At 43.2% G+C, this 24,839-nt stretch overlaps 1 protein-coding gene across 5 annotated transcripts in view; it reads right to left on the bottom strand.

Moving 5' to 3' along the window:
- The window catches only part of ACTN1 (actinin alpha 1), a 94,126-nt gene that overhangs the window by 43,666 nt on the left and 25,621 nt on the right, over nucleotides 1-24,839 (bottom strand). For all 5 annotated transcript variants that reach the window (XM_079953629.1, XM_079953631.1, XM_079953628.1 and 2 more), the window contains exon 2: nucleotides 1,233-1,347. In XM_079953629.1, the coding sequence (XP_079809755.1) occupies nucleotides 1,233-1,347 (115 nt within the window). The remainder of the gene's footprint in view (nucleotides 1-1,232; nucleotides 1,348-24,839) is intronic.

Genomic DNA, 24,839 nt, shown 5'->3' with positions numbered 1-24,839 from the left:
GCCACAACAAAGTGGGCGCTTGTCCTACACTTTCAAAGGGGATCACCGACACTTGACAAGGGTCTATGTGTGATCCTCTTTTGCTAAATGGGAAAAAGGGGTTTCCAGGCTGGGTTTTTTTCCTTCAGGAAAAGAGGAGTCATTGTGGCCTTGAAGAGATCAAGAATGCCCTGGTCCCAGCTACAAGACTGAATATGCCACAGTGCCAGGCATGCAGCAAGGGACTTTCCTAAAGTATGTTGGCTGGGTTCAAAAAGATTGCACGTTTAAAAAAATAAAAAAGCACAGAAAGAGAAATGAATGTCAGGAGACAAGAGATGTGTGCTGGGCAGGCACATGCCGCTTCTGAACAGAAAAGCACTCAGACATTCTCCCTTCAGTCATTTGTGTCCCTCCTATCATGCTCTCTGCACTGCTTCCTCTCAGCTTTCACCGCCTTCCCTATGCATGAGTGAGCATTTCACTAACAAGATAAACAAGACAAAAATAAATAATGCGAGGGACTCGACTCAGCTGGTTTCTGGCAAGCATCAAAAGAAGCCACGGCTCATGGATTCCCTTCTCAGTACCTCGCTTCAGCATTCTGCAGCCTTTCGAACCCTGACCCATTTGTATCAGGCATGGGAAGGAGCAACATTAGGAAGAACTTCCTGACAGTAAGAGCTGTTCGACAGTGGAATTTGCTGCCTAGGAGTGTGGTGGAGTCTCCTTCTTTGGAGGTCTTTAAGCAGAGGCTTGACAACCATATGTCAGGAGTGCTCTGATGGTGTTTCCTGCTTGGCAGGGGGTTGGACTTGATGGCCCTTGTGGTCTCTTCCAACTCTATGATTCTATGATTCTATGATTCTAACATTCTGCATTTCCCCAAGGATATAAACAAGGACAGGAACAAACACACCTGGGAAGCCCTATAGGACTATATAACGAAGTTTGAGAACGGGTTCCTTACGGGAACTTCTACGGTGGTACAATGTTGGGAAATGAAAGTTACTGTGCTAATTAAAGGCACTGCATGCCACTAGATCCCCATCTTTTGTATCTTTGAGGTTATTTTCCTCCTTCCAGCTGAAATTTCAAACCACATCCTAAGTCCATGATGCTAGTACACAAGATGGCCACACTTGTTTTTTCTTCCTTACCTTTGTGCAAGCTTGAACTATTAGCCCCTGTACTTTAGCAGACTCACTAGATTCCCCCCAAAGCATTTAACCTTAGCACAATGGCTGTCTTACCTGATATGACTTCCAGGAGTAACATAAGTTTAAGGCCATCCCTGAAATCTTCTTCTATGTTCTCAATCTGTGTGCCAGCTTTGCGGAGGTGAGAGTTACACCAGGCTGTAAATGTCTGGAAGAGAAAAGAAAAGGGAATAATTAATCTCCAAAGAGAACATATCGGGCTGCTGAAAAGAAACCCATATTTCAATAGCACCGGTGCTGTGATTTACTTGGTGAGTGTCAGGGAATAATTATATCGAAGTTCTGCAGGGCAGAAACGTCCTGGAGATAAAAAGGCCATGAGTGAGAATGAGTGCTGGCAAGAAAAAAATTCAAGGCAATTTGGGCCATGCAGCCTGAATGTACTCTACAGATCTGGATGCAAGGATACCCTCCCAATAGGGTTCCTTCATTTACTGTTTTCCAATAGGCGTCTGATCAAAAACAGAGAGCACACTCATTTTCCCCGAACAAGGCTATGATTTCCAAGCCACAGCAGACGCTGTAAGCCTCCAGCAGTTTGACTTCACCCTCAAAGGCGCACTTCCTTCATTGTCTCCTGAGACAGACAGATGCCAACAACAACAAGATTGCAAGAAAACCGCCAATATCTTAAGTGGCTGAATGGCAGGATGAAGGCTAACAAGTGTAGCTTTTGCCACCATACTGCTTCTGTAGAAATGACAAATCTTCTCCATGGTGTTTTGCTTTCAAGGGTTCAGAAGCTCCCTTCCAGGCCAGAGGTTTGCAAGCTTGTCTCTTTATCAAAGCTAGGAAACAGGTAGCTCCTCTCTCCAACTCTTGCATGCTATCCATTGTATTCTACAGCAGTTGTTCTCGGAGTATAGGGCAAGCCCTCTTGGACTGCGTGGATCACCTAGAAGGGGGAATAGGATCCTGACGCAGTGGGACCTCTCCCCTTACCAAGCAAGTCACATTTGGGCTGAATGCTCTTTAGCAACAGATATTATTGATTCACACTGGACTGGGGGCAAGGACTACTGCCCCACTTACCCAATCACCTCAACTTTGTTACAGCACTTTGTTACAACTTTGTTACAACTTTGTTGGTTTGTATGGGGAATTCCTGTGTGGTTTTAGGATGTGTGTGGGGTGTGGGGTTAGAGTAATATTACTCCATTCCCCTTTCTAATGCCAGAGTTGGATTAGTTCCCCAAACCACAGAGTGCATGTGCATGAATGCATGCCGGGATCTATGCATGTTCTGCTATGGAATGGACAGTTGGTGCTGGGATGGATGGAAAACATAGAAAGCAGACATGTAGGAGGGAAGGTCAGGGTCAGAAGGATGGGGAATAGCTGCTGTTTTCCAAAAAAGCAGAAGCTAGAATCGTGGCAAACTTCTTGTCCTTTGAAGAGGACAGGCAGGTTGGCTTTAAGTGTTGTCTCAGTCATTTTGGCTGGCTATAGCAAGAGAAGGAATTTACCTATTCCCAGTTGTCCCTCTTTATCCGTGAGGGCAAACCTCAGGGCAATGCTGTTCTCCAGACAGCTGTGTGGGCCACTGTGTTAGGATGCACAACCCACCCTCTTCACAGATGGCCAGGCTTTCTAATGAAGTCAGCACCATTTAGCAGTCATGGTTTCAAAGTAACGGAGGGCATGCATTTGAGAATGTCTCTCTCACACATGTGAATTTAGGAACAGTTTTCTTTTTCATACAGGTGCAATGCTGGGCAATCCATTCACTTAAAAAACAACCACCTTGATTTTAAAAAAGAAATCAGGTGTGCTTCTGCCAGGGCAGGGAAGCAGATAAAAGTTGCTTTAAGAGCCACATTTTGCACAGGGCAGCTGGCTTTACATATTTATTTATTTCTATTTTTAAAAAATGTCCCATACGTTCAGTGCCAATAGGATGGCTCACAATCAAAAAGCAAAAATTCAAAATTCCAAGAAGAACAATGCCACTCACAATAAAAGAACAAAGAGAAAAGCAATACAGAAATACAGCCCCAACAAAATCAATAGTGAAACCTTGCAACAACTTAAAAGCCGCCTGAAAACAAAAGGAAACCCTTAACGGATAGCTTCAGTTGTATGGCTCAATCAATTTATTGAACCAGTCAACAGACTTCGCAGTAGGACTCAGACATCTGTTAACATACAAAAATGAGATACAATATCAAATGGCTCTATTGACAGGTAGGGACCCTGGTTACATTGGCTTGGGAAAAGATTTCAGCCAGTGTCCTCCTTGCGCTCAACATAATTTTAGCTACGGTTTCTGTTTGTAACAGAGAAGAAATGAGAAGTGTAATACGCAAGCCATTTCCTGGGATCAAAAATGGCTATTATTGGGGCAATCAGCTCTGGAGATCTCTATAAAAGTTACAAAGCAGCAAGATGTATTTCATTTTCTTCTGAGCCACAAAGACATCACCTATCAAGTTCAATTGTACTAAGAAGAAGAGGAGTTTGGATTTGATATCCCGCCTTTCACTCCCCTTTTTTTTTTTAGGTACCCCTGCCCGTACGGGCCAGTCGTGTCCGACTCTAGGGTTGTGCGCCCATCTCACTTAAGAGGCCGGGGCCAGCGTTGTCCGGAGACACTTCCGGGTCACGTGGCCAGCGTGACAAGCTGCATCTGGCGAGCCAGCGCAGCACACGGAAACACCGTTTACCTTCCCGCTAGAAGGCGGTACCTATTTATCTACTTGCACTTAGGGGTGCTTTCGAACTTCTAGGTGGGCAGGAGCTGGGACCGAAAGACGGGAGCTCACCCTGCTGCGGGGATTCGAACCGCCGACCATACGATCGGCAAGTCCTAGGCACTGAGGTTTTACCCACAGCGCCACCTGTGTCCCCCTTCACTCCCCTTAAGGAGTCTCAAAGCGGCTAACATTCTCCTTTCCCTTCCTCCCCCACAACAAACACTCTGTGAGGTGAGTGGGGCTGAGAGACTTCAGAGAAGTGTGACTGGCCCAAGATCACCCAGCAGCTGCATGTGGAGGAGCGGGGAATCGAACCCGGTTCCCCAGATTACGAGACTACCACTCTTAACCACTACACCACACTGGCTCTATTGCTCAACAATCATGTTGACTCTTCTAAGCTCTGAGATGGGTACTGAAAGACAGTGTCACACACACATAACATGCAAGGCTAGGAATTATGGTGTGCTCCATCCACCTTATCTCTTATTCACAGCGGTGCAAGCCGCTGGCTACAATTTACCATCCTGTGGAGCAAGCAAAACTGTTGTTTCAATGGCAGAGCCAGTGATTTCTAACCAAGTGGGTGGAGAGGAATTATGCCACGTAGTAGCTAGAAATAAGACAGTTATGCTGCACTGGAGAAAAGCCATCGATCTGAAGCTAATCATCAAATAAAGGTTCCATACAGAGAATGGTTTGGATAACAGTAAGAGACGTATCATTGCTCCATAGGAAGCAGGCGTAAGCCTGTCTCAGCCTATGCAGCTTTAAGGAGAGGAAAGCACCATGAAATTAAAGTAAAGCATTTGAGCTGGCAACTCATTAGCTGGCCCTTAATTAGGAGAATGATGAATGGACTAAAATTAGAGTTTTGTGCCTCTGACTAGCATTAATTTGAGTGTGTGATATGAGATCTGAAACAGGACCATGTAACTGAAACCTAGGATTTTCCCTTAGAAAAAAGGAAAACACATTTGCTTCACCTGCTGATACAAGGTAAGAAAAAAGAAAAGAGGGCTGCATCCCAATCAAGAAAAAAGACAAAATTGTGGGCCACCACCCAGGTGCAGAATTAGTATTTTAATAATCTTAAACCAAAAATGTTTTAAGGAAAATATGGAATGAGATACAATACTCCTACCTAAAAAATGCAGTACAATAATCTCAACATGTTTTATGGATCACTGTTCTTCAAGCTACTCCTTAAAAACAAAATAAAGAAGAGACAAACTTTCTTTTCAAAGGCTAAGAGAAGAATGGCAATATACATGCTGATAGCAATATGTTTTTATGAAGTTACAGCTACATTCTGCAGTCTAACCACACAATGCAAGGATGATGGTTTAGCCACAGTGTGGTCAAAAATAGGAAAAGCTCCAATAAAAAACTGAAGTGCAGGTTGCAAACAGGAACGTGCTATTGTGGTCTTCGTTCCCCGAGCAATGTGAGTGTTGGGATAGCCTTTGTACTGTTCACTTCCTTAACAGCAGAGAGGCCAATGGTGGTTATTGCAGAAAAACTACAGACAAGGTTGATGGAGCTGACAGCATAGGTAATGTCCTGCCCCAAGGCAAAAACTCTGCATGTTCCAGAAGCCACCAGTGTGTGCTATTGCTCCTAATTTCTGTAGTACAATCCCCTATGCCCTGGTTTGCATGACCCAGGAAGCCAAACTATACAGCAGAGGAAACACAGCCCAAACTATTTCAGCCCAAACTATTTCAACAAACTATTTCAGCAGAGGAAACACAGCCCAGAATAACTAAGGCGATAGTACAAGAATACTTGGCTAGTTTAGATGTATTCAAGTCTCCAGGGCCAGATGAACTGCATCCAAGAGTATTAAAAGAACTGGCAGATGTGATCTCAGAACCACTGGCAGTCATCTTTGAGAATTCCTGGAGAACAGGCGAAGTCCCGGCAGACTGGAGGAGGGCAAATGTTGTCCCTATTTTCAAAAAGGGGAAAAGAGAGAACCCAAATAATTACCACCCAGTCAGTCTGACATCAATATCAGGGAAGATTCTGGAGCAGATCATTAAGCAAACAGTCTGTGAGCACCTAGAAAGGAATGCTGTGATCACCAATAGTCAGCATGGATTTCTGAAAAATAAGTCATGTCAGACTAACCTGATCTCGTTTTTTGACAGAATTACAAGCCTGGTAAGATGAAGGGAATGCAGTGGATGTAGCCTACCTTGATTTCAGCAAGGCATTTGACAAGGTGCCCCATGATATTCTTGTAAAGAAACTGGTAAAATGCGGTCTTGACTATGCTACCACTCAGTGGATTTGTAACTGGCTGACTGACCGAACCCAAAGGGTGCTCATCAATGGTTCCTCTTCATCCTGGAGAAGAGTGACTAGTGGGGTGCCACAGGGTTCTGTCTTGGGCCCTGTCTTATTCAACATCTTTATCAACGACTTGGATGATGGACTCAAGGGCATCCTGATCAAATTTGCAGATGACACCAAACTGGGAGGGGTGGCTAACACCCCAGAGGACAGGATCACACTTCAAAACGACCTTGACAGATTAGAGAACTGGGCCAAAACAAACAAGATGAATTTTAATAGGGAGAAATGTAAAGTATTGCACTTGGGCAAAAAAAAATGAGAGGCACAAATACAAGATGGGTGACAGCTAAAAAAGCCAATGCAATTCTGGGCTGCATCAATAGGAGTATAGCATCTAGATCAAGGGAAGTAATAGTGCCACTGTATTCTGCTCTGGTCAGACCTCACCTGGAGTACTGTGTCCAGTTCTGGGCACCACAGTTCAAGAAGGACACTGACAAACTGGAACGTGTCCAGAGGAGGGCAACCAAAATGGTCAAAGGCCTGGAAACGATGCCTTATGAGGAACGGCTAAGGGAGCTGGGCATGTTTAACCTGGAGAAGAGGAGGTTAAGGGGTGATATGATAGCCATGTTCAAATATATAAAAGGATGTAACATAGAGGAGGGAGAAAGGTTATTTTCTGCTGCTCCAGAGAAGCGGACACGGAGCGATGGTTCCAAACTACAAGAAAGAAGATTCCACCTAAACATTAGGAAGAACTTCCTGACAGTAAGAGCTGTTCGACAGTGGAATTTGCTGCCAAGGAGTGTGGTGGAGTCTCCTTCTTTGGAGGTCTTTAAGCAGAGGCTTGACAACCATATGTCAGGAGTGCTCTGATGGTGTCCTGCTTGGCAAGGGGTTGGACTCGATGGCCCTTGTGGTCTCTTCCAACTCTATGATTCTATGATTCTACATTATTTGTGCATTGTATGAAGAAGTGCCTTCCACCTTATCTGTGCTGCCATTCAGTTTCATCAGATGACCCCTGGTTCTAGTACTTTGAGAGAAAGGGGGGTATATTTGCTAAAATTATAAGAGTTCCTTTTAGAGCTTCTGGCAGAAACCTTCCATTTTTACCATCTTAGTTTACTTTGTGTCATCCACTAAGGCCAGTATGGTATAGGAGTGTGTTGGGCCAGGAACTGGAAGACCAAGGTCCAAATTCCAACCCACCCATGAACCTCACTGAATAATCCTGGGCCACCATAGACTTGAGTGATCTACCTCACACGGTTGTTGTAAGGATAACATGGAGACCAGGGAACCATGTGCACCACTCTGAGCTCTTTGGAGGAAAAGTGGGTCTATAGATGTAATAAATAAATAAATAAATAAATAAATAAGCAAGCAAGCAAGCTGCCAAATGGTTGATTGGAGGCCAACTGCACTAGAACTTATGGCTTCTAAGACAAAGTGGTCGATCGACACTGTTTAACATTCAATTGACTTCAGTCAATAATGTCAAATATATCACAGCAATCCAATAGTACATGCTCACAATTCTACTTGATTTTGAACAGTAGCTTTGTCTCCTCATTTAGTTCATGTTGCCATGTGTCAGAAAGGGCAGGAGCCACTGCCCTTTCCATGTGCGTGTGCACTTGCTTCTATATCTGTGGACACACAATCAGTGGTGAAGCTGCATGCTCTGGCACTGGGGGTGAAGAGCAGGTAGGGGGGTGGCTGGCACGCATCCCAGGGGCATGGTGCGTGGCGCAAGTTGGGGGGCAGCTGCGATGGTACCCCCTCCCCGATGGTGAAGGGCAGTACACTCCCCCGTCCGCCCCTGTTCCTCAGCCAGTGCTCACTATGCAGATCACTCAGCAGCAGGTGCTGCCCCTTCTCTCCTCCCTCCTGCACTCTGGCAACTTGCTTTCCATTTCCCTCACTGCCCAAAGGAGTTGGCAGCTGTACGTGAGAGGTTCTTCTGCTAAGTTCTGCAAACCATGGACTCTTCTGTGCACCTCAAACAATACTGGCATGCAGACTATGAAACAAGGCCTTACTTTACAAACTGAAGCAGAAACCCACGTTTTCTTCACTGAAAACCAAGCAGCTTGATTTGGTTTCGTGCCTCCCTTGTACGTGCCGAACATGTCCAACACTGCCTCTAACCATAGATTTCACTTGGCTGAGACATTTCAAAGTCCGGCTGCACATGGAATTACAGAACCCGACCATAACATCCCTCTTGACAACAGTACCACCCATTATATTGTTTTCCCCTGTACAACACTAAATTACACCTAGCAGAAGTCAGTCAGCAGCAGGAAACCAGTAAGTGCTGCCACACTTCCTATGGGAAGGGGTGTTGTGCTTGTGTGGGAGGGGAAATCTTTTGAAGAAGGAAAGTTTGCTGAAAGATGCCAAACTCGCTTCCTTTACAAACACGGACAGGGACAAGAAGAGGTGATAAGCAGAATACTAGCACCTGTGTTTCCTGAGATTCTTGTGAGCAGCTGTGCAGGTTCTCCAGGAACAATTATTCGCCTACCAAACTCAGCTCAGTCATGAAGTTGACCTTGGGGCCGGCGACCATCTCTCACACTGATTTACCTCAAAGGACCACTACGAGAATAAAAGTAGGGGCCCCGTGTACACCGTCCTTGAAGGAATGACACTAAAGTGTAATCATAAATAATGGGTTGGATCCTGACATGTTCTTCGTAGAAAGAACCCAAATCCAGCAGAGGCTCCCACTGGAGGGCAGGTTAGGAGTGAAGCACGCTCATTGCCACTGGGATTCAGCAGGTTTGCGACAGACTTAAACCACAAGCAATGTTGATTGGCTGGCAGCTGTGATGTCGTGATCCCATCTCCCCATCACCATCATCCACATAGGCATTTTACAGTCTTTGATGGTTTAACAGCAGTGCTTTGTTGTTTAAAAATGAATAAAGAAAAAGCCAGAGAGCCTACCTGAAGCACGGCGGCAAAGAAAGAATTAAGCCCAAATCAGAGCTGGACTTGCTGATATTCAAGTCTTTCAAACTAAAGGATAGTGAAGGTGGCAGATAACAGAGTTTGGCCATGGCCACCACTCTTTTGATGTGTACATTTGTGTGCACACCTTATTGCCATGGCATGAATGAAAAGTAGACTAATGTATTTTTGTCTTTGCTGAGCCTCATTAAATTTTGTTTTGGTTAAGCTACCGAGGATGTTGCAATAACTACTTTTGATTCGTTTGGTTGTTTGTATCCTAACCTCCTCTCAACAAGGCATCATCCAGGCAGGGCTGGGAACGTGTCCTGTCTGAGACCCTGGAGACTCACAACCAGTCAGTGAGCTAAATAGACAAAAGGTTGGCTCTGGATATGGCAGCTTCCTATCTTGCTCCTATGTCATCGCTGAACCAGCAGATGAACCGGATGTCCTAAATAACTGTTACACACAAGCATCTTTGGGAGCTCCTCCAATACCAGCTGACTCAATTTTTTAAATCTACCAGGGTGGGTGTGTCTATTTGCAGTCCTCCCTAGGATTTGTGATTTGGGAACATGCAGCAGGGCCTTCTCCATTAATGCCACCCTAACTGCAATGTCCACTGTTGTCCTACTTGTTTGCATTTAGACATCAGTTGAAGGCAATTTCACTTACCCCAGCCATTACAATTTGCCCTCAAATGCCTAACCACAGTGGACTATTCTGTGTTTGTATTATTTTGTTCATTTACAGATATTTTTGGCTTTCCCATGCATTTTCTTTATTTATGTATTTTATTGTTTTATCTTTTGTTGTATATTGCCCTGGGCTTCTTTTGGAGGAAGGAGTATTTGCAATAAATAAATTGATAAATAAATAAAACATGATACTCTTTTATTTTGGAAAAAGCTGCTTCTATTCCTCACCCCCACCCCCGCTCACATCAAATTACGTTTTCCCCATGCAGGGTTCCAAACATTTTTTTACAAGAGTAATCGTGTATGTGAAACCTCTCAGAAGAAATTTGTCTCAGAAGACCAATTCTGGAACAGAGAATTGGTGGCAGGCTCCATGGTCTTGCACAACTAATCTCACCTGGTATAACTGCTTGCAACAATGGAACGGAGCAGTGGTAAACAACATGCAACCAAACCAAACAAACACAATGCAAAGGTCAGCTCTTGTTGACTCTTTATAAAATAAAGTTGCCACTGAAGTTTCCAGTTTTGATCTTAGCAGCAGCTTAATCCTTTCACTCTATGCCATTTCCCAAGCTAGATCATGCCCCTCCAAACTTGCCATCAACCTGATGGAGGGGTGCGTGGGAATATAAGTCCCATACAGGCAGAAAAATCAACTTTGAGGATATCAGTTTGAATGGAGACAGAAGTTGTTCCGTCAGGTTGGCTGAACCCCACAGCTGTTGAAAGGAGTTGCCCTCTCTATGGGAACAAGACTGCTGTCAAGTGTCCCTGACATTACATTCATCTGACTTCTTTGCATCCTGCCTTAGAACATTGTGTCTTTGATGCAAACACTTATCTCCATAGGGTTTTAGAACAAGGGAAATGTTTTGCAATTGTACAATGGGCACCCAACTCTGTTTCATTCCAGCTACTGGTAACAAGTTCAGTCAGAACCACAAATATAAAACATGAACTTCAAGGCAATACAACTCACAATTAGAACCATCACAGAAGATCATTCCTAGCCGTTTCTGCCTTGGGCAATATTGCAGTCCAGCCAACTGACAAGCAAGGCTTCCCAGTCTCACAAAGCAAATGCCATTGTATTAACTGGTACGTCAGAGTCAAGCAACAAAACTTTTGAGTGTTCCACATGCAAAAGAAAGTCATAGTGTCACAACTTTCATAAGTGCCCAGTAATGAAACAAAGACAAGACTAAAAATAACAAATATGCCAAATATGCCAAATATGCCCTTGATACTGCTGAAGGCAAAATTACCCACTCAGTAGATATATCAGAAGGTAAAAAACAACCATCTCAAAGGGATGTTATAAATTCAACAGTCTTCCTCAGGTTCTATTGGTCCACTAGCATAGCTCTTTGGCTTGACTAAGGTCAGCATCATGCCCAAAGTATCCTACCTCTGAATGAGAGAGCCTGCAACTCCTACCTGCTGAAGACATTCTTAGCACCTCACTCAGGGCAACTGAGTGTTGTTGTAAGCCATCCCTGCCTCTGGGTTTTCCCAGCCCCCACATCACTGGCTGTCACTAGCAGGAGTGGACAAATGCTCTGGGCAACAATAACAGGAACGTAGGAGTAAGTTGTACTGCACATTACAGAGAGGGCAGGACAACCTCAGCATAACGTAGCTGCTTTGGCTGTTCTGCCCTTATTCCTACAATTTTATTACAACTCACTTCTCGACACCATTTTGAAGAAATAAAAAAGGTACAGTAAATTCCTGTATTATGTAAATCCCACCATTATGTTGCTTTGTAAAAGCTGCATTAATTCATCACTAAGTAGCAGACCATCAAGCAGTTGTAATAACACTGAGGAGCTCACCACTACAGGAAAAAAAAATACTTCACTTGAGTCATAATTCACTTGAGTCCTTTAACAGTTTTTGCAATCTAAATGTCGACGTCGCAATCATACAAATGCCAGTTATTTAAAAAGACAAATAGGCAGTTTGGTCTCCTGACAGCTTTCAATGTGACATTCCAGTTTTAACTGACCTTTACATCTGCTCTTTCACTCTACCTCCTTAATATTTTGTCTGCCCCTCCTTTCACCTTTTGGCCTAAGCTTCCTGTCACTTACAAGAGGCCACCATATTTGTAAAGCAGCTGTTCAGTCAAGCTAGGGCTAGCTAGCTGTCCTTGCACACAGCAAAACAATAAGGGGGTGGAGTCCCTCCCCCAGCTGTGTGTTAGTTAGCGAAAAAATATAGCAGAGTTGGGAGGGGGAGGTTGCCAGGGTTACAGGGGGTGTGATGTTACCCCGGGGGGGGGGAATGTCCTTTTTACCTGAGGCATGGGTTGCATTTTAGCAAGGGTTTTGGGGAAGAAGAAGGGTGGAGCCAGAGGCCATGCGGGCTGAGGGACAGATAAGCTGTGAGGAGGAGACAGAGAGATGGCGTTTGGGCTGCTTTTGAATCCAATGCTGCACTGTTACAGGGAGGAAGCCCTTCATGAGATGTGATGCTCTGATCCCTCGCTCCATCCAGACTCAGGGCTAAATATGTAGAAGTAAACCATATTTCATAAAGACACTACAGCTTCTGCCATGCCACATTTCCCCCGAAGGAAACACCAGCCCTGGTTGAGCACCAAGACTGCTGAAATCTCGAACTGCTCGGCAGAGATTGGAGTGTCCAGTAGCAATACTTTGGAGTTACAAATACCAGAGCACATGGCGAGATAATCAAATAATAATCCCTAAGCCAGTTCAACTAGAATGAACCTGGTGCAATCACTGGGCAAAGTAGAAACTGTGTATTTCTGTAGAATCATAGAATCAGTATGAGAGCTAAGCATTCTACAGTCTTCTCACTGGGCAGTTCAAAAGGGCACTCCATATCGAAAACAACAACCACCTGAAACAGTCAAAAGCTTCTAACCCAGAAGGGATAAGTTATCTTGCTGCCGTAAAGAAAAATAAGTCCCCCTCCAGGTGCATCTTCTTGTAAGATGGAAATCGTGTTTCCTGTGTGAGGGTTTTCCTGACTGCATTTGCAACCCCTGTCTCCTGCTCCATAGAAATGAATGAATACTTTTGCTTCATTCATTTCTATGGGGTGAGGAAAGAAGATTGGTAATCAGGAAAACCTGGCAGGGGTGAAAGGCATAAATTCCTGAGGAAGCTGATGAAATCATGATCTCTTTGAATAAGGTTTCTGAGGATCTTAAGAGCCTTGGAATTTTGCCTCCCCATGTGTTGTCTGCTCCTGCCCCATGACAGTACTATTAGTTTATTGTTTGTGTAACTGATTCAAGACAGAGGAAGGGCAGTGTATCACGGCCCTTTAAATGTTTACACCTCCGAATTCTCTTTCAGTTGTGAGCCAAAACCTGGAACAGTCAACTTTGGACTGATCTCAACACAGCTGCTGTTTACATAGGAGCTCTGGGGACCAAGTGAGCTCCTGCCACATAAATGTCTTTCACTCGTTGACATATTTTGTGTGTTTTAAATGCGCTTCATTCAGGGTATTTTGAATGTTCCACAGAACTGCTGCTAGTAAATGTGCTTATAAAATGTGCATCCTATGTTTATGCTTCCTGTATGTACAGTATGTACACATACACACATCACCTGATACAGCAGAGAAGCTGGATGATCTCATTAAACTTGATCAAATAATGTGGAGTCTGAAAGAGTTATCAGCAAATGTGCTGTTCCAGGTGCCACACAGGAAGAACAGCTGGGAGCTCACAGGGCCATCCCAATCTTAAAAAGTCCAAATATAAGACTAGCATGAGAAGCAAGGTCAGAGCCAAAATGCAGGCAACACAGGAACAGTCCAAAATCCAAACACAGGGTGTGGTGAGATATCTAGTGACCAGCTAAGCTAGATAAACAGAAGCCAGGGAATTGGAGCAAAGATGCTGCTGTAGCACTCGGTCTGGAACTAAGGGCTTTTAATTTGAGTCCCCACTCACGACACAGCTGCAAGCCATCTTTATTGCTTGCAGATTTGGACTATTCACATACAGTAGCTTACTCACAAATATTCCTTTACTCCTAAAGTGTCTTTGTTCCTTAGGTGGGCACTTCAGCAACTAAAGTCTGCACCTTTAGGCACCTCTGTTCCCTAGGGCCTGGTGGCTACCTGGCATCTGAAACTCAGAAAGCGTTACCCCTGGTCTACCTCACAGTCCCTTGAGACAGGCTATGTTTCGATCTGGGAGCTCCAGATCATCCGCTGAAGAGGATTCCTTAAGCTGGGGCATGAGAGAAAGCAGTAAGATTTTAAACTGAGTTTTTCTTCCTCTAATGCTATGCTGTCATGAGCCCCATGGCCCTGTCAGAATTGGGCATGGACTGGAGGAAGAGGAAGAGGAAGCAGAATTACTGAAGTAATTGATCACAGCCTCAGGGTAGCTAGCAAACCTACCACCAGTAAGGGGCAATATCTTATAAAAGTGCCAAAGAAAGTAATCTAGATAACAAATGCCCTAATTTATTTCCACATGCAACCCATGTATTTTTCAATATAAAGCTGATTTGGCAATGCAAAATATTTTTAATGCTCCAGTCACATCTGACTTGTTGGGAGCCAAAACTGCAATTAGCTCTCTTCTTTGCAAAGTAAAGCTGTTTTGACAGTTAACTTGATTTTTCACATCTTTTCAGTTTTGAAAACCTTTCTTGGGTCAGCATGCTCACCAGGCATACCCAATGTATGGCAGAGACAGGCAGAACAGTTTTGCCCAGTTAGGAAGATTTGTCATAAGTTGCCAGTGATTCAGCTTTCATTCCAGAAAAAGGCACACAAGAGAAATTGCTTGCACTGAATTCTGAAATGACTTCGAAAGGACTGCAGACTAACCTGCAACTTTAAAAGACGGGGGTTAGCTAGACATATAATGCCCAGGTCTTTTATAGTGAGCAGCACCAATTTTAACAGCATTTTAAGCAGACCTCCTTCCCCTCATCCATGCATAAATCTTCTTAAGGTGACAGTTTTCAGTTTAGAGAAGGTGAGGCACTGATTCCAGTTACTGAAAGCTGGGTTGGAAAAGGTGAAAGGCTGTACCAAGACCAAGACCAATGAAATAGGGGAGGGAACATTGTGGAAAGTGGACTAGAAATACAAAGAGAAAATAATATCTTGGCTGACAGGATATTCAACTGCTTAATAGTACTCTTAATTTCAGTAGCATGGCCAACTGGTCACCTGGAAACTTTGTCCATACTGTGTGCTTGTCCAACACTCCAGGAATGGAGAAAATTCAAATGGTTAAACATAAGGTTAAAGCAGGGTTCCCCCAACCTTTGGGGGTTGATGAGTACATTTGGAGAATTTAAAGTGTTGCAGGTTCAACCACAAAATGGGAGGGGGCATTACCAGACCCAAAATATTGAGGGTGTTCTGTCCCTGTGTTCTCTCTGTCCTTCAGGTTGTGTTCAAGTGTTTGCCTGAACACATGAGGGCTAAAAGCATGAATGGTCTGGCCAAACTTCTCCAGGCTCCTGCCAGTGCTTGGAATGGACTAAGTAGAGTTATTGGAGAAAATGACTCCAGAAAAGTCCAACATCAACACTGAACTGATGCTGCTTCATCTTAAACAAATTTGCTAGGGGTCATTGGGAAAATAAATGAAAGCAAGCAAACAAAAACAAATCCAAAGTATCAAGTGGCCAAATCCAGCTCTTCAGAAAATATTTTCATCCCAGTGTCTTCAAGAAGAAAAAAGTCTAAGTTTTCCAGGAACAAAATTCATTTAATTAAAAAAAAAAATTATTTGTGCTCGATCCATGAAATAGTTCCATTTACTCAAAGGTTTTTTGGTTTTTTAGCCCAAGTCCCACTTTTCTGAAGTTTCCAATCATTCCTCCCTTCAGATCTGACAGACATATAACCCTTTGACTAGGTTACCAATATTGTGCTACTGTATCTGGCTAAAAGAGTAATTTAACATATGGCACAGCAGGGAAAGTTTACAAATACTAGAAAGGAAGGAGTTTGAGCAGCAGTGGCTAAAATTACAGCCATAAGATTTACAAGACCAAAGAAGACAGAATAGAAATGAAGGCAAACCTGCAGAATGCTAGGTGTTAAATTCCACAGTTCTTCTGGATTCTAAACATGACCAGACAGACACCGTTTGAAAAACAAAGCAGAAGTGAAGAGAAGTGTGAATACAGGACAAAAGAAAAGGGAGTGTAGCACACGTTGGGAACAAAGCCTGTGCTTTCCTATATATTAACAATCTTCGGTTCCCTCCCCAGTTTTACACAGTTAAAAAAGTCTTAGAAGGCAAGGCTGGGGAGAAGCCTTTGGACTAACTTTTGAACTCAAATTAAATGTTGCACATGATCTGCTTACCATGTCAGCACACCAGTTTCATGCTGATCATGAAGCACTACAGCAAATAACACACGGTGCCCCCTCCTGCCTTTGGGAATGGCTGATGCCTTGAGTTTTGGACAGCAGCCTAGTATCTTAAAGGCCTTGTGGCAGGGAAAAGTTAGATGGGTGCCAATCTGACCCACCCCCCCTTTCACAGAGTTGTTAGGATGCTACAAAAATGGAGACAAAAACTATTCCATATCTACATCCTGCCGTCTTCCCCAACTTGGTGCCGTCCAGAAGTTTTGGACAACTGCCACCAGCTGTAGCCAGGTTGGGAAAGTCTGTGCTGCAGTATATTAGATGCGGGGGATGATATACGAAGCAGATGGAAAGCTACAGCAGTGCAATGAAGCAGGGAGTTAACTTAAAACAGGGCTGGGGGACCTGTGGCTGTTGGACTTGAACTCTCATCGGCCTCAGCCACATGACCAATGAGGTGGTTTGATCAGAGCAGGAGTACAGGAACAGTTGGAAGGAACATGTACCCCATCCATGTCTCCTTCGCAAACACTAGTTAGTGGTTTCCCAGCTTTGGGAAGGAGGTGTGAGGGCTCTAGGACCCCTTCCCTTCCCAAAAAGGCAGTGCAAGAGCTGAGGGGGGTATTTAATTTTTACCTCTCTCCCCTCACCCCCCAACAAGGCAGACAGTGTGTGGTCCATGGGTTCCGTGTTGAAGTACTCTTGTGGCCCACTTGGTATGAAAAGTTGGGCCACCTTGCTTTACAGTGTACCCAGGTCTCAACTAGGATAGGATGTGACCATCCCAGCTAAGAGGCAGCAGCCAAGCTAGTTTTAATTTTGCTTTTTTACAAAAAAAGAAAAAGAAAAAAGACAGGATCAATTCCAAGGTGCTTTCAGATGCTGAGAGCATTAGGATTTTTTTTCACTGTGTGCTAGACTCTTCAGCATAAACACACCCATCACTGAAACAGACATTTCTAAATGAAATCAGATGGTGATGGATTTTTTTTTCACCTCTATTCTGCACTCTGTTTTTAAAACATGGGAGCTCTTTTGCCAACTTTGGGTTTCAAACTTCAATTTCAGAAGGGCTCATAAACCAGACACTAGTCTTTCAACATTCTGAAAGCAGAGGAATTTTCCATAGTTCAAACTCTTATCGGCTCATTATTATTTTTTTTCTAAATTCTTCTAGTTATTTGCTCAACAACTTTACCAACTCTGCCACTTTTGTCACGCAGCTGCCAGAAATATAAACCAGGGTGTAAAAATCCCTCCCTGATGGTGATCATAAGTGATAGCTCTACTTAGCTAAAAAGGGCAGGCTAAGGAGAAAATCTTATTGTTCCCCTGCTATGAAACCTGAAGAATGGAGCATGTGACATCTGTCATAAATCAGAGATTGGCACAACTGTAGAGGAAAAGTTTTCACACTGTGCCATAGTGGGTTGTCCTGGGGTCAAGAAAACAACTGTTCTAGCCTCCTCAAGCATAACTATGAATCCACAAGAACATACAGTTTGCAACGAGTACAGTATGTGGCTGCACTCATGTTCTTAAGAACTGACTTGCTGGCTGAGAGCAAAAGCCTGGCTGATCTAGCCACAAATATGTTTGCCCCTGACACTCAATTGAGGAACATTGTGCCTTTAACCATGGGGGCTCCATTTGGCTTAACATACCTACCGTTCATTGATAAATTATCCATTCATTTAATTTGTTTTAAAACAAACAATCAACAGCTATCTCCATATATCAAGGCTTACAAATTCCATTAACTATTATTACTGTGGTTGTTACTAATTCATTTCACATCTATACCATTTTATATTTTTAAGAAGAAAAATCTCAAGGTGGTTTACAACCTACATTAAAACATCAAATCGTGCATTCTTGTAAAAGGGAAGTTGAAAGGCTCCACATCACTTCAAAATTATTGGGAGTTGTCTAAAACACACTATTAGAAGCTCAACTGGAGTGTATACCACAGATCAGGAAAGGCACCACAAGGACCAAGAGGATGCCAGTGTGGTTAAGGAGCAGAGTCAAAGAAGGTACTTGAGGCAATAAGGCTTCCTTTGAAAAATGGAAGTCTTTCCAAATGAGCAGAACAAAAAAAGGAACACAAACCTGGGGGAGGGGGGGATGCAGGCAGACAAGAAGGAATGCTAAAAAAAATAATTTGAGCACATTGCTAAAAATATAAAGGCAGGCAACAAAAATTAATTTAGATATTTTAGTAGCAAGAGACCCTAGGAAGGGTTGGGAAGGGAGTCGAAGGTAAGCTAAAGAAAGAAAAGGAGATTTCCGAGAAGCTGAATGAATTGCCTCCACAGCTGAAGATGTAAGTCAGATCTCAGTGCCAAAACTAATTTCCGAGGGACTGAGGCAAATAGCGGCAATGAGAGAAAAGGTCTAGGCCAAACTGCCGAAATGGAAACTGACAAATCCCTGGGTCTACTGTCAATTTAATTCTCTTTTCAATGTAGGATGATTTGTTTTTAACTGTTTTTACTGAAAATCTCAACATTTCTTGTAAACTGCTTAGAAGTTTTATTACAATCAAGTGGCATATAAAAAAATTTAAAAGTTTAAAGAGTTTTGCAGATCTCTGTTCTCTCCTACTGTGCCACATGAAATCAATAGTGTCACTTGTAAGAGTGGAGAAAGGGACATGTTTAACACACAGTCAACCTTTTCTCAATTCAGTTTCCTACTATTTTGAAAACCTTTTACTTTTCATAAATTTATTTTCACCTTTAGTCTGCATTGAGTCCTCTTTCATTCTTTATAAACTGTGATCTCTCTCTCTCTCTCTCTCTCTCAGGTACCAGAGGACAAATATGCCTTAATGTTTTAAAAAGACAAACAGAATTAAGGCAATGACTAACTCGTTTGTGAATACTGAATAATGAAATGTGCCAAGGTGCAAAGTGATGTTAATTGGCTTTGTTTTTTAAGGGTTGGGGGAGCAGAGTAATGTGTTCAGAGAGTGCCAAAATGTCTGAAAGGGGGATCCATACAAAAAAGTTTATTATTTATTTGTTAGTTTCATTGATATCCCACCTTTATATTCAAGCTGCTCAAGGTGGTGTACTTGGCTCTCCACCTCCTTGCTTAACTGGCACAACAACCCTGAGAGGCCGTGACTGACCCCTAAGGTCACCCAGTAAGATTAATGACCAAGTAGGGATTTGAACCCCGGTCTCCCAGGTCCTAGTCTGACACTCTAACCACTGACAAGTTTAAGAGAGCACAATGGAATTATTTCCCTTAAAACCAGAGGAAGAATCAGGAAAAAAAGAAAGAGATCTGACAGAAAACAAGGCTTTCACATTCTGCGCTTTCTTAGCCAGCGGAACTTGCTAACTGCAGTGTCTGTCACTGAAGTAAAATGCTTAGTGGGATTAAGGGATTACACATTAGTATTGTTAATACATCCGCAGCCAAACTGAAGCATTTCAGTACTTCAGCCACCCTTTACTGATTGGCTTTTGGGAAGCTCTTTCAACTGTGGCCAGATTCCTCACAAATATACATGAAATCACCCTTTAAACTTACTTTGGTCCTCAAGAACATTCCTAAATAGGGATACTGGATCAAGTGGGCTACTGGTCCAATCAGCTGCCCTTCTCAGCCAGCCTTAACACTTTTTGTTAGTATGCCAAGGATCTGTAGAGCTAATGTGGTACAGTGGTTACAGAGTTGGCCCAAGACTGGTCAAATCCCGACTCAGCCATGAAACCCACCTGTTAGGCCACTCACCATCCCTCAGCCTAACCTATCTCACAGGGTGGTCGTGAGGATAAAATGGAGGGGAGAACCAAGTACATGGCCTTAAGCTCTTTGGGTATAAAGCAGGGTACAAGTGTACGAAACGAATACAGTGGTACCTTGGTTCTCAAACTTAATCCATTCCGGAAGTCCATTCCAAAACCAAAGCATTCCAAAACCAAGGCACACTTTCCCATAGAAAATAATGCAAAATGGATTAATCCGTTCCAGACTTTTAAAAACAAGCCCCAAAACAGCAATTTAGTATGAATTTTCCTATCTAACGAGATCATTGATCCATAAAATAAAAGCAATAAACAATGTACTGCAGTCACACAATCAGTCAGTAGCTGCACTGGGTTCCACACAGTCACACACCAAAAAAGAGAGCCACAAAAATGCAAAATAAATAGCAAAAACAGACAGACCTCAGCATAACACTCAAAATGGAAGTGTGGCACTCAAATTGTCAGAGTATAACACTCCAAATGGAAGTATGGCACTCAAATTGGAAGCGTAACACTCCAAATGGAGCACGTTTGACTTTCGTAAAAAGTTCGCAAACTGGAACACTTACTTCTGGGTTTGCAGTGTTAGGGTTCCAAGTTGTTTGAGAACCAAGGCATTTGAGAACCAAGGTACCACTGTAACTGCAAGTTGTAACACCATGAGGTCTTTGTACTAGTCTATGGAATGGGTATGAGTGACTATGCCAGGAGTTGGGATGAGGCAGTGGGGAGAGGGATGTGGTGCAAACACACCAGCAGAAACAATCTGGTGCTCCTGCTGGTGTGTTTACATTACTTCTAGATAGATCAACAATTTGCGTCCGTATAAGGCAGCTGCTTATGTTCACTGACTTACTTAACTGTGCTCTGTCACGTAAGACATTTTTCTTCCTAGTTCAGCTCATTTCTGGTAATGGAACAGGACTGAGGACACCCAAAATGACTCAAGAGCAGTAAGAAAATAGGCTTCAGCTCCACTTGCCCTTGCACAACTTCTGCTGTAAAAATTAGAGCACCCCCATATCCCACTTTAAAAGTGAATGGAGCAAATATATGAATTACAGACATGGCTGTCCCCATTATGCCATCTTAGTAGGTCTTAAGCTTCATTTGCTAAGTTTCAGAATATCCCAAATACGTCTTATTTCATGCTGTCGGCACTGTTTCTCAAACCCATTGTCTGCTAAGGAAAATCTCTATGTTCTCACAAACAATACTGTTTGGATTATATGAAGGTCAATGTCCTAAGCTGCTTAGCATGGAGCCTATTTTCTTCCCCTCTTGTTTAAAAACAACAACAACAAAGGCAGTAAAACACAATTCCTTGCCATTTTCCAAAGGAACGGTTCTCACGAGTTCAGGGACTAATAGTTGAGATATAGGAATTCATTATAAATATTAACTACATGGCCTTGTATTTGAACCACCATGCGTCATTGAAAAGGTGAATACTGTGTTTAGTAAATTCTCAGTTTAGAGTGCGACCATTGGACCAGAGAAGAGATATAAACACAGAATGGGAGTTGTATAGATTTTTGATGTTAAATTTCCAGTTTATTGGCTGGGTTTCCCCAGTCACTTCTGAGTGGCTCCCAACAGAATATTAAAAACACAATAAGACATCAAACATTAAACAGGGCTGCCTTCAGATATGCATGCTATGTATTTCCTTAGTGTAATAATGTTATCGTAACTTGTCTTTTTGATAAGTAATTTTTGAATGTATTAGTTTTAAAAATTTATAAGGTTTTGCATTATTAAGTATTAATATTGTTCTTGTATATTATCTTTATTTTCACTGTTTTTGCTTATTGCTCCTGATGAATGACATTTATCTCCAAAACACATCAGCCTCAAATTATAGCTGAGCAAAATAAGCAGTCTATTACAACAAGGACTGGAGCCTGTCTCCCCTCTTTTCTGCTGACCTTGGTCCCCTACCCTTCTTGCTCACCTTAGAGTGTGACCATGACTATCTATCTATCTATCCATCCATCCATCCATCCATATATATTCCATGCATAATCCTAGCCATTGGAAGGGAGCAGTGTCTCCCCTGCTTCAGAGAGATGGGAACAAAGTGTTCAAAGTTGTGCTCTTCAGGGCAGCTCTTCACAGTTTGTGGTGTGGAATATGGGAATGGTGTTGGTGACATTCATGACACTTTCGTAACAGGAGAAGGACACACAGAGACCTATCTCCAACACAGCCTCCTCAGCACATCATCTTATGCTGCAAGATAACTGACAAGAGAGACACTGTGTCTGATGTAGCCATCTTTGCACTAACTGTGGGAAGAGAAGGGGCAAATATCTCTATACTTTGATCAGCAGACCAACACATGGCACCAAGCAAAAAGGGATTAATGACACTAATGGTATATCATTGGCATGGTTAACCAATGTTTATGTGACTGCTTATATCTGATGAAGAATCTCTTTAAAGTTCACAATCTGTTGTCTCTTATTCTAAACAAATCCTCTCTTCAGGTTCAATGGGTGGTCAACTCAAACTTTCAAAGAGGCAGTAAGGTGGATTTGATGCCCCCAATCAATTGTTATTCTATTTATTTATTGCTGGCATTATCATTATTTCTCAATTTTTAATGTTTTTAAGCCACCTCATATATCAATGGAAAGTTGGTTTATGGAAGCCTAAAATGGACAAAAAAAAAGCATATTAGCCCCTACATTACAGCATAAGGCTATTCAATACCTTCTGTCACGGGAAGTTTCATTTAGGACCATCCCCTCCCCCTAGATCCCTCTGTCTAATATATATTTAGGGAAGCATGGGAAGGGTAGGGAGACAAAAGGGAACAGGTGGGTCCCCTCCCTCCTCCTAATATCATTGCATGCAGAGAGGTAAGTAGGTGGGGAACCAGCATGCAAAGAACATTTTTGCCAGGTTGTTGGCATCTTGTATCATCAACTTGCTGGAAATAAAAAAAAGGAAAACTTGTAGAAAAATACAGAAATCTAAAAAAAGGCACAACAACTTTCCCTGCTCTGGATAGGAGGCATTTGTTTGACTAAATAAATTGAAAATTGGAGAGGTTAATCAGGCCAACATACATGAATCCCATCTCTGAAGGAGGATCAAGCCTATGTGTACTTCATGCTGATTTTCATAGAAAAAGACTGGCAGAAAGACTGAGGAGTGGATGCTGCCAATTTGGGTAGGAGGCAGCAAATTCGTGAGCGTGCTGGAGATGTATTTCAGCAACAATACAAATTTAGAAACAGAACACCAAATTGCACGAAAGAAATTGAAGTTTCTTGTAAGGTGGAGAAGCTGCCTTGCTTCTCTGTGAAGATGATTTAGTGTAGTGAACCTCGTGGGAGAGACATCTACTAAGAGAGAGCCCAGGGAAAGGGTAAGGCTCTTGGCTAGCTGTGATTGCCATGGAAACTAAAGAACATGGAGGGCCTGAGCACATACTGCTAGCCAGAGATGGTGCCAAAATAGCCTCCCCTTGCAAGCTGATCCAAATGTTAACAGTGCGAGACAGGGGGAGTGTTTACCAAATGGATCAGGATTGTCCTGCTGTGAAACTTCATGCCCTCGTGAGGAACATAGAAGCACATGTGATGGCCAATCCAGGAAATGAGCAATGGGATACATTATTGTGGAAGGAAGAAGAGAGTTTGGATTTGATATCCCGCTTTATCACTACCTGAAGGAGTCTCAAAGCAGCTAACATTCTCCTTTCCCTTCCTCCCCCACAACAAACACTCTGTGAGGTGAGTGGGGCTGAGAGACTTCAGAAAAGTGTGACTAGCCCAAGGTCACCCAGCAGCTGCATGTGGAGGAGAAGGAAAGCGAACCCGGTTCACCAGATTACAAGTCCACTGCTCTTAACCACTATACCACAGTGGGTCATCAGTCTGAAGTTTGGGGATAAAGTTGTGGAGGGGGGATGCTACTGGCAATAGGTTTAAACAGATTTACTGGAGTCAGGTGCTAAGAGAGTACCTAAAATCAACTGCAGCAGAGGGCTCAACAGATGTGAGGTGACTGGTAGAGAGGGGAAGACCCCCAACTGAACTTTGGGGTGCCACAAACAGCAGACAAGTTTCTGAACCAGCTTCCAGATTATGCTATCTCCCATATCCCAAATGTATGAGAGCACTAGTCCCCATATGGATCCAGAGGGTGACATGCTTATTTCAGCCAGAAGCAGTTTAGTCATGCTGGCCACATGACCCAGAAAGCTGTCTGTGGACAAACGCCGGCTCCCTCAGCCTGAAGCAAGATGAGCACAGCACCCCATTGTCGTCTTTGATTGGACTTAACCATCCAGGGGTCCTTTACCTTTTTACCCATGCTTATTTCAGCATATCCTTCAAACTATGATGCAATCCCTGCTTTCAAGGAATTAGAAACCTGGTGGGTGAGCAGGTGTGTGCCAGCCTGAGATACACTCCCTGTTTCACATTGGATAGAAAAGTGACTTGGGCAGGGCAGAATAGGCCCAAAACTAAAAATGCAAAAATGGTACTATGGAGGAGGCATGAGTGCAAGTGAAAAGTCATCGCAGTCAGTCCTGTATCCAAGAGACAGAGGTAACCTTGAGCATGTAAACATTCCCAGCACCTTGACAACCCGACACCATAGCAGCTGTGTGACAGTCTAATCAACACACAGATGAACTTCACAGAGAGCCTCCATTCGCTCCTATTACTAAGTGCCTTTTTGCAGGTATAAATCTTAAATTCAGGTTAGCAAGCTGGACTGGGCATATTCACAGCATTTCTGCATTCCACAGAAGTCACACAAAGTCTAAACCCTTCCTGATTTGCAGCAGGGCTTCCATCTAAAGACAACTGGCAATTATTATGCCAGGGCAACTGAAGTATGCAGAAGCTCTCACAGCTAGAAGAA

This window comes from Podarcis cretensis (assembly GCF_951804945.1).
Source record: "Podarcis cretensis genome assembly, chromosome: 1".
Classification (NCBI taxonomy): Eukaryota; Metazoa; Chordata; class Lepidosauria; order Squamata; family Lacertidae; genus Podarcis; species Podarcis cretensis.
Note: the sequence above shows the minus strand (reverse complement) of the source record. Positions and strands in the feature narration are given on the sequence as shown.